Here is an 11040-nt window from a genome sequence, read left to right as displayed (position 1 = left end):
TTCCCTTCCTGCTTGAATTGATTTATCCTTCTTTATCAGCATATTGGTTTTATTAAAGGAAGTTAGAAGAATTTTCATGCATTTTTTCAGTGGAAAAATAAAAACACCAATAAAGAAAAGATACCGGCCCCAAAACTGCCCTATACATCTAAACATAATACCCATACCACTCACCTGATTAATCTGCAAGAAATAGATATTGCAATTCTTTGCTAATCTTTCTTCTATGTAGTTAAAATTACATATAGGCACAATATGGAGGAAACACAACCAAAGAGCCTCATATCCAACAACCAGATTAGACATTAAACAAGAACAAAACAAAAAAACCCAAACAAAAATAGTCCTTCTTCCTTTGGGTTAAAATTTCAGATTGTTTATCATACTAATTTATCATTCTAAATAGAGGCACTCCACATCTGTTTTAACTAGACAAATACTTCTGAGTTCATGACCAAAAAATAATTTCGTTTAATCCGATATTTTTCAGTTATGGTATTCAGGGAACAGAAAACTGGGTTGCTTAATTTTACTTTTTTAGATAAGTGTGGCTACTAACATCAGAAAAATTGCTATATATTTCTTTCTGAATTTTTATTTAAAAATATTTTTTAATCAAAAATGAGGAAAGAACTCTTTTCTTTGCAGACATACATTACGTGTTTGTTATTTTTTCACTAGCAAACGGACTAAGAGGGCACGTAACTTCCATAATATGACTCACTGGGAAGAAAATTGTAAGAAATCAGTTAACAGCATAACAGAAAATATCTTTCCACTTCTTACAGCCAAGGGACACTAAGTACACTGTTTTTCTTTCCCCTTGCTCAAAAACAAATGCTGCATTCACAAAGCTTTATTAATTCGAGACACATGTCTTGGATTTTATAGGTAACTATAGTATTCCAGGTAGCATCTTTGAGTAGCACAGCATAGGCACTGGAATTACAGATAAGAAATACAGGAGAAGAAATTACTGAGAAAAGTTAGGATGCTCTGTCACTACTATTTTCTATACTTTTTTTTCTAGTTAAGCTAAAGACAGGTTCACAAAATGTCTTGCGAAAAACACTTTCCTAGGGGTAAAAAACACAAGCCATAACCTGTCTATGCTTCTTGCATATTTTTTTATCTCCTGTCTATGCAGGAGAGAAAAAAACTAAACAAAGAAGTAAGCAAATTACTGCTGGACACAAAAATGAAGACAGTGAGTTGCAACCTTTACAGGAAATCTGTCCCTTCAAACAGGAAAATGTCCTTATGCCTCTGCTTCACTTGCCCTCTTTTGTCTGAATAAAACCCCCATATTTCTTAAATTAATAAATAACAGCATCAGTCACAGCACACTGTTAAGTGGGCTTTATTCAAAGCAATTTTATGCCTGCAGTATCTGTTGACAAAGACCAGCTATTGGTATAGTACTTAGAGGAGAACACTGTCCTGTGAGAGCTGCAATATTGAAAAAAAACCCACATTTAGCAAATCTGGGAAGAGTTTCATTTTGGAAACATTTTCAAAAAGAAGGAAAGAGTTCAGGAAACATCACTCACTGATTTCCTGAGAACACCATGAATCACTTGAGATCATCGTTAGTCTCATAAAAGCAGAAGCACAGAACAAAACATTTTACTAACAACTTCCCAAACAAGCAATTGGATATCACTTGCTTAAAAAACCCACATGACTAATTTGGGAGAAAAACAGAACCTCAGCCAAATAAACAATAAGGAGATAAGTGAACTACTTTAAATTATGTAGGTGTCTTGTTACAAAAGGTACTCAGAACAAAATTTTCAAGCATCTTTAATATTTACTGTTACGTTTCAAAAGATGAACATTTTCAATCAACAGATTATTTTTCAATATAGATGAGAGAACGTAAGTTAGCAGCTATAGCTTATGTAAGTACATTTCTGCCCTTGGTAACTGGCAGTGCCAGATGCTAATGGAAGTCTGAGACCTGGATAAAGACCTGATTTGTTGGTTTGATAAATAGATGACATCAAAATTCTAAACTTCCGATGTAAGTTTTTCAAGAAGTTCATTCAGCAGCTTCACAGTCCTTTGGTTTTCTTCTCCACTATTGTTAAATCTGTATGCAGTACGGATAAGAAGGTTATAAACTTCTTTGCTTGTATCAGTTATCTCAGCAATCTGAAAGGAAACACAAAAGGTTAAATTAGGCAATTATGTTGCTAAATACTAAGAATTCTTCAAAATGCTTGCAAGAAAACCGGATTTTTCCCTCACCACTGCATATCTGAGAACCAGCTTCTGCTCAAGGTATCTCTTTTCATACATCTCTGTGGAGCAAAGCAACTCTGAGATTTCTGTTGTTGTCTCAAATTTAAGTGTAACAAATCAGGAGGCCAGAAAGTTTTTAAAGGAAACACAAACGGATACACAGTATAACCATTTGTAAGTCATTGCCACAGAAAAGAACTAAAAGCACATGAAGGTTCTGTGTGTATCTGGGGGACAATTCAATTCTGTAAAGCTTTCAAAAGTGAAAATAAATACCTCCCCCAAAAGATGACAAAAAAAAAGAAGGACAAGACCCTAAGTTGCAATTTTTGCAGATCAGGAGGCCTTGAGTCCTCATTATCTGTGTAAAAACCACAGTTTACTCTGCTAAAACAAACCACAGCCATGCATCCCAAACCAGTTCCACACCATTCTGCCTTCCATACATTGTCTTTAGTCCTCTTCCAACCACATGGAGAGCCTAATCACACATTGGTGATTATACAGATACAGTCAAAATTAATCAGACTGATAAACCAACAAACTGGTCTACAACAGCTCATGACCACTCTGCTCCAGGAAATATTCAGAGTTTTGAAAGTCAGTTATATTGCTAACTATAAAGAAGCTGAAGAGTGCCTTTGGTTCTCCTGGAGGAATTTAAAGTAGCAGGCTAGTACATTGCATCATGAAGAGAATCTAGAAATAGCAGTCTGTAAAAATATGTACAAACCTCCCCTGAACTTTATTGTTACATTCTTAGGCTGAGAAGAAGATTGATCATTTGCATCCTAGGATGTGAGAAATACCTTAGCCCTTGGTAAAGAGGAAAATGCTATGTCTTTTTAGTCAGCCAGCTCTGTCACAAAATCAGATGCCTTACACATGCCATATACTCTATACAGGTCTATACATAAGACCACGCTGCTGCTGAGTGGAAAAACTTTTGGAAGTATTGAAACTACATACTAGCCCTGGACCTGCTTGCATAGGAGGCATGTAATTCTTACAAGAATATGGTTTGATAGTAAGGAATAGATTTATAATCCTACACTGAGATAGCATTGTTTTATCTTAAGAGACAAGAACACATTTTAAAGCTTGCACCAATATATCTGAAGGCTCTCGTCACTGACAGGAAGACACTGTGGCAAGCCTTTTACCCCTCTTCATCTTATTATACACCATAAGAGACACTGTCTTAGCTCTTCATTCTCTTCTTCTCTCTCAATTACCACACTGTTTTCCTCACTGGCTTTGCCAACACCAAGGTTCTGCCACATCAGTTGTAACCAGCTGTTCCATCCAATGGCAAACAGCGAGAAGAGAGTTCCATCATGTCTGCAGTAGCTGGATAATTTAAGGATTGATTTTTATGGGAAAATCAAAATGTCTGCACACGCTATCTATACCATGTGTAAATGAACTGTAGGTATCCCTTAACTGCAAGCTATGCCTTCAGCTGTCTCGGCATCTGTATAGTGACAACAGCAACTCCGTCAGTGAGATCAAGAAGTGAGTGTAAAATATTTTGACTGTAGCTGAAATAGATACGTAGCAGGTTAGATATGGCTGTTGTAGTCACACTCTCCCTTAATTCTGTTATGTGTTTTCTTTATTAAGTGGTAGAAACTTAAAAATAGTAAAATAAATATGTATTTAAGTTAAACTGGAAAAAAAGGGAAGAAACACTTACATGGCAAATACATTCCTGGGCAATCTTATGTCCACCAGCGGAGAAGAGCAAAAAGTTGGTCAGAAGATGTGTTGTGAGATGCTGGTTACAACACTGCTCTATTCCCGTTATCCTGTGTACAGCAGCCTCCAGGTCTTTGACAGAAAGGTCTGCACAGCTGAACACCATCATTAGATTATTGTAGACTGCTTGAGCTTCTACCTGTAGGAAATAATTTCAAAGGATGCAGGATCAGAGAAGAATGAAGGTCAAATCTATGGTATTTTACTTAGAATTTATTTAGGAAAAGACAACTGAATCCTCAGAGAAACTCAAACACGAAAAAAGTTTGAATTTAACCAGCAGGAAAACCAGGGAAGGAAGGGCTGTAACAAATTTCTTCTACACTGATTCACACACACAAAGGTGGACAGAATAGACTTTTTTTTTTTTCCTTTTGGTCTTGCAAATGAAGCAGACAGGGCTCCAAGCCAGGATTTTACCTTTTTAATAATATAAGGAAATGGAGAAAGTCCCTTAGAAGAACATGGTCCGATTTTTGCATTGTGGGAAAAAGAACAAAGGCTCCTCAAGGGCTCATTTCAGTATTGCTGCTGTAAATCAATTGAATCCCCATGCATCCTGACCTTGCCTGATAAAATGTTCTGGTAAGAATGTGTGCTTTAACCTCTTCCTGTTTTGTTTTCAACTTATGTTTTTATGTTGTGAGCTAGACAATAAAACCTAACTTCCACTGGGGCTAGGAAGCAGAAGATTTTGGCAGCTCTAGAGAAAGAGCTATAAGCAACTACTGCTAAAAAATCGCAATAATAATTCTGTTCACTGTGTTAAAAATTAACAGAAAAAACTTGCAGACAGAATGCAAATGAGTATCAGCTGGAACAGCAGAAAAATACACCACTGCAGACCCAAAGAAAAAGAACACCTGCTTCTCAAGGAAAAAAACTTGGGAAAAACACTGGGACAATTTTTTTCAGGTATTTATCTGATGCTGACCTACCCTTTTAACAATTTCACTTAATATAGTCAGAAGAAGCTGCTATTCTTGCATTAAATCCACAACTACATGTAAAGCACAAATGATACCATGATCTACAGAAAGGTAACTGGAATTCCTCACAATTCTTTATTCCTCTGTGCATCATATGAGCCAGAGACTGCAGATGGAGAGCACCTGGTCCTGCTCCAAGAGCTCATGTCCCCTAGAAATCTCATTCTTAGTGCCAACTCCAAGTTTTGCTCCTTCAGTGTTTCAGACCCTAAAGGTGGAAACCACTTCATTTGAAAGAGCTGAGAGCTAATCTGCCAAAGGATAAATTAAAAACAAAACCCAAACACCTAACTAAAGGCAGAAGTTTTGCATGAAGTGTGGGAATGCTTCTGAAGTAGCCTGACCTGTGGGGGGGAAAAAAACAAAACAAAACAAAACAAAACAAAACAAAACAAAACAAAACAAAACAAAACAAAACAAAAGTTTCAGATGAAACAGCTAAGAAAAGAATGATAATGAACTGAAATCAGACCCCTGGAAAAAGATGAGTCACTGAGTTGTCAGCAGAAAAGCTTTTTTATCTCTAAAGTTTGTCTTATGTTATGACTGAATAATAAACTGATGGAATAGGGAATACAAAGGAAGATGATTTCTTTCATATATGGGACAAAGTGATTTCATTCTGTGGAGTTAGAACAATACATACATTCCTCTGCATCTGTAGTGCAATAGTTTCATTCAGTCTTGTTTATTGCTCACATACTGCCTACTTTTCCAAGACTACATTGTAAAAACAACCCTGATTGCTTTACTTTACCATATCTCCAACCTAACTCTCCTCAGCCAATATCCTATCCCCTGCTTCTAGACTATGAGAAATTTAAGAGAAAAAAAAATTGTAAGTGATTTGGATGTGATCTTGCACTTGTAGTGCCATCTGGGAAGCAAGAGGAGAAGGAAGGGAAATAAAATATTGCATAATGCACTGTTGTACGTGGACCATTAAATGTAAATTCAAAGCATGATTTTTACCACTGTGGTGTACTGAGCTGCATTTCTAAATCCACCAGAACCTATTTTCAAATTAAGGAGAACTAGACAAGTTGCAGCCTTTCAAGTCAAGGCTTCATAGATCCAACTGCTTGGGCTAGTTCAGATCTGAGTAATAGGTTTGAATGGAAGGCTTTCAAACATTTGCTTGCACACACAGACACCCAGCACTCTATGTGCAGCACAGTGTGTAAGGTTAGAGCACTGCTCCGTCTGTTACCAGCCCAGCACATGTTATTACCACATACTTATTACAGCATCACATGCCAAAAACTGGAGAGAAATCAGAATAGCTGGGCAAGATTAGGATTCAAGGCTGTGTTTGATAAGTATCTTCACGGTTTCAACTGCTGTGATTTCTCTTGTTTCCTTCTCAAAAGACGCCATAACACAGGCATGCTGAATTCTGCCACACTGATTTAAAAAATACCATCACTAGGGCATTTTTATTTATGATTAAAAACGCATTTGTTATCCAAAAGAAAGCCAAGAGGTTGCTAATCTATAGGTTTAGAGGAAAAAGTTTTTCTAAATGTAAAAAATCAGAAAAAAACCCACAAACTTTCAAATTGTGCACTGTGAGAGACTTTGTAAAGTCAATACCTTTCATTTTTCTGGTGTGCACTATTTATTTTACAGCAATAAGATATAATTAGACCATTGACTGCTTACTGTCACTCACTATCACTACATTACCTACCATTGTTTCAGTCCTTTGTTGATTTTCATTCTTAGGACAGTAGTAAAATGCCAGCAGCCACAGCACAGCATCTGGTTCTACAGCAGCCTTCAGTAATTGTTCTGCTGCAATATCCAACCATTCTCCAAAACAAGCAACCAAAAACCATATTTCAAAGAGGTCAGTGAGAGAACTGGAAAACAACACAGATAAAATTAGGTATTTCTCATTATTTAACACTTTTAATTGCCTTAAATTAACTACAAGTTAATTTAAGTTAAGTTAATTTTAAAGTTAAGTTGCCACTTAACTTTAAAAAAAAAACTTAACTTTAAAAAAAAAAATTCAAACTACTCTTCAACAGAGAATACCTTACCTGTTAATCATACAGGCATGTACTTAGTCTGAAATCTAACAATACACACCCAGAGCTACTACAGATTAACTTTGACGGTACAACAGACTAGCCTTATTAGCAGTTTCTAATAAACTGTGACAAATTACTGTGCATGAAAAGATACATAATAAAATTCATCCCTACTATTTATACTCTTCAGCTGCAGAATTTCCAAAACTTGAAATCATATTTCAAGTATTGCACTCTTAACATACTGTTGCTTTTCAGTTTCTCTTTGTTGCTTTCCAGGGTTATTTTCTGCTTTTCAGTAATTAATGAAATACATCTTTTTTGGTAATTAATGAGAAATTACATTTAGGTGGACTAAATATAAATTTTAAAGTATATTTTAAAGTATATCTTCTGACTGTTTAAATTCATATAGTCTTAGATGAAAATTTTGGAGGTGTTTACAAAAGGATTATTGCTGTAAGAAAGGACCACCACTCATCTCCACATTTTCTCATGTGCATTCCTCTAAAGTTAGAGAAGACTAAAGAAAAAGAGATGCAAACTAGTGGTAGGTGTCTCAGGTGCAGAAAGTTAAACTAAGCATGGAAGGACAAACCGAAGGACAGCTAGATTAAGATTAAGAACTAGGAACAATTATTCCTAATAAATTTGACAAAACTTGGAAGAATTTGATGGTTTTCTTATGTTTTATTCCTGGGGACTCAAAAAGCTGCTGTGCCACTTTTGCAAGGAAACTACAAGAGATCTTAGAAATTCCAGGAGTCGATGTTACCATTATCTTGAAGACTTTCTACTGTTACAATGCCTGTTTTGGAGTCATGAAGCCTCCACTTCTGTCCCCACTGCTATTTCTGCCCGCTCTGTAGAGGCACCTATGCTCCACCATCATTGCCAAAAGTGGCCCTTGGCTTTTTTTGGTTTTTTCTCCCACAAAATGTCCATAAATTCATCAACTGATCAACTGATTCCTGGTTTAAATGTCATGTAACATTTCATGTAACACTGTTCACTGACAGTACTACATACAGTAATAAACCTCAGCACAGAAGCAATCTGTTGATTAGGACACAGAAAGCACTTTGCAATAAGACTCACATTTGGTATAAAATAAAACCCCTGAAAACCAACATGTATAAAAAGAGAGCACTGAGAAGCAACAGGATATGCTGGGTAACAGTATTTTTTTTCTGTTCTGTAAATCTTATTAAGTCCAAAGAATACAGAATCAGGAATAAAGCAATAAAAGAAAACTGAATATGGTTTCCTCATGGCTATTAGTATTTAAAACATGTTAGATCAGTTTTCTTTCTAACTGGGAGGGATTTTGTAGAAAACATAATTCTTGCAGGCGTTCTAGAGGAAATAAAGTGGCAGAATACACTTGCCAGTGTATTTTGGCAAGCACAATACTGTTTAAACTAGTGAGCTGTGCAAAATAAAGGGGGAAAAAGACTACATATGAACCAAGAAAGGGCTTGGCAACAGAAGGAGAAGAGACATGGTTATATTATTGTAATGCATTATGATGGATGATATTTGTTTTATTTATTTGTTCTAAGCTTGAGTTATGTGCTTAAGAAGTCAGGGTCAGCTACAGGTCACACTCCAAGGACAGAAAGGTTTGACACACTTCAGGGATGAACAGGCAAGCACTGAACTGCAGCTCATACAGAAAGTGAGAAGCTACCACCAGACAGCCTGGCCTCAGAGGGATCAACAAAAAGCTTTTTTCTGCCACTCAGCAACAAAAAAAGGCCCTCAGGAGTTAACTGAAACCAAGCACGGTTCCAAGGATCTTTGTTCCAGTAGCCAGGGGGAAAACAGGGACAGTGTGGCTGGACAGCAGCCAGGCAGAAAGGGAGCTGGGGGTACTGACTGACAGTGTACTGAACATGAGCCAGCAGTAAGCCCAGGTGGCCTAGAAGGCCAATGGCATCCTGGCCTGTATCAGCAAAAGGAGCAGGGCAGTGACTGTGCCCCTGTAGTGGGCACCGGTGAGAACACACCTCCAGTGCTGTGTCCAGTTCTTCCCTCAATTTAGGAAGGACACTGAGATGCTGCAGCGCGTCCAGAGAAGGGCAACCAAGCTCATGAAGGATCTGGTGCACAAGTCCTGTGAGGAGCAGCTGAGGGAGCTGAGGTTGTTTAGCCTGGAGAAAAGGAGGCTCAGGGAGAGCTGATTGCTCTCCACAACTGTCTGAAGGGAGGATGAAGCCAGGTGAAGCTCGGTCTCTTCTCCCATGTAACCAGTGACAGGACAAGAGGACACAGGCTTAAGCTGCATCAAGGGAGGTTTAGGTTGGACATTAGGAAGAAGTTCGTCACAGAAAGACTAATCAGACATTGGAATGGGCTGCCTAGGGAGGTGGCAGAGTCACTGTTCCTGGAGATGTTTAGAAAAGACTGGATATGGCATTTCATGTTGACAAGGTGGTGTTAGGTCATAGGTTGGACTTGATGATCTCAAAGATTTGTTCCAGCCTAGGTGATTCTGTGATTCTATAATCTTGTTTTGCAAGTCTGGCTGGCCTTGGTGTTTCACGTTTCTTTTGATGTATTTCAAGTTTAAAATCAAAATTAATTTTGTTTCTTTGAATTTAAAAGCTGTTCAACATTCTTTGGACAGCTAAATCTCAGAGAAGACCTAAGCAAACTTGTATGCAAGTACTTGTATCCTGTACAAGTCAGGTTTCATCATACTCCTTACAAGAAAGAATTAAAAGGCAGCAGCAATTAGAGATGTATGTTTTTTCATTCTTTTCATATAGTCCCAGAATATCCCCTATCAAAGCATAATTCATGAAGACAAACAAGCCCCAAGGGCAGCGGGTCAGAAACATGGAGTGACATGGAGCCCAGAGATTAATGCAACAAAAATGATACTGCAATCTGGCAGTCATATATTTATGAAAATAAGGAAGTTTGCAGTTTGGGCATTTGTACAAGCCTGCAGAAAGCAACACTCCTTCATAAAATACAGTTGAAAGTTCTGAGGGAGAAATGGGAGAATAAACAAATAAGCATTTCCATTATGCAGATAGCTGTAAGCTATAAAGCTCAGGTTCAGTAAGTAATCCAAGTCCTATTCTTAAAAATAAAGCCCAGCTTAGAGAATAATAAGAGAATGATGAAATGTGGCTGCTAAAAACTTCAAATGACATGACCTTTCACAAACTTACATGCAAAGGACAAGAAGTTCAAGGATCTTATATTGCTTACCTAATGTTTGTGTCCTCTACTAGTGCTTTGAGCATATCCGAAATGTGTTTCAAGTGCTGAGACCAATATGTAGTTGGGAGTTCTGAGGATGAAGGATGAAAACAAAACTCTTAAAATTACAGCCTCTCCACTAGAATGTAACACTGAAGCATTATGGTAGCTATAGTATTTCTCCAAATTGATTCAGTTATCACAAAGTATTCAAAATTTGATTTTAAAATTTTCCAATTTTCAACAATACTTATTACTGTGTTTCATACAACACTTCATTGATTAAAGCAAATGAAAGGAAGTACAGCTAGGAATATTGAAATGAGGCTGAAGTTCCCTTGCTATCTATCTCAATATCAATATATAACAAGTGCAGTAATACTTGTACTGAGATTTAATTATTGTTCATAAAATTCATACCAAATTGAAAAGTGGTTTCTTGATCTGTATGAATAGGCAACCTAAAAAAATTTGGTTTGCAATCTAAAATATTAAAATTCAAGCCTCAGAGAGAAACAGAAATACATTCTTCTTGTGAAATACATATGAATTCTTCCATAATGACAATTACTGATATTATAACATAAGAAGACTGCAGTATTTTTATAATCTCTGTAATGTGGCTTCATTCCTACTTAATTATGCATTCTTTGTTATTCACTTCCGATTTAGTTTTCTTTAGTTACATCTGTAGTATTGTTACAATAGAATCAGATGCTCCTGCACAAAAATACATTAAAAGAATATTATTAAAATCGCTAAATCAAATATGCCCTATTAAGGAAATGGCAAAAAGTTAT

At 36.8% G+C, this 11040-nt stretch overlaps 1 protein-coding gene across 6 annotated transcripts in view; it reads right to left on the bottom strand.

Moving 5' to 3' along the window:
- Positions 1 to 579: 579 nt before the first annotated feature.
- FANCC (FA complementation group C) overlaps positions 580 to 11040 on the bottom strand; it is a 95821-nt gene continuing 85360 nt past the window's right edge. For all 6 annotated transcript variants that reach the window (XM_086868370.1, XM_086868374.1, XM_086868371.1 and 3 more), the window contains 4 exons: positions 10250 to 10331; positions 6682 to 6853; positions 3941 to 4141; positions 580 to 2154 (listed from right to left, as the gene is read on the bottom strand). In XM_086868370.1, the coding sequence (XP_086724496.1) occupies positions 2011 to 2154; positions 3941 to 4141; positions 6682 to 6853; positions 10250 to 10331 (599 nt within the window). In that variant the 3' untranslated portion in view covers positions 580 to 2010. The remainder of the gene's footprint in view (positions 2155 to 3940; positions 4142 to 6681; positions 6854 to 10249; positions 10332 to 11040) is intronic.

This window comes from Cyanistes caeruleus, chromosome Z (genome assembly GCF_971803275.1).
Source record: "Cyanistes caeruleus chromosome Z, bCyaCae1.hap1.1, whole genome shotgun sequence".
NCBI classification, from domain to species: Eukaryota; Metazoa; Chordata; class Aves; order Passeriformes; family Paridae; genus Cyanistes; species Cyanistes caeruleus.
The sequence above is the reverse complement of the archived record's forward strand: the minus strand, read 5'-3'. Positions and strand labels throughout refer to the sequence as shown.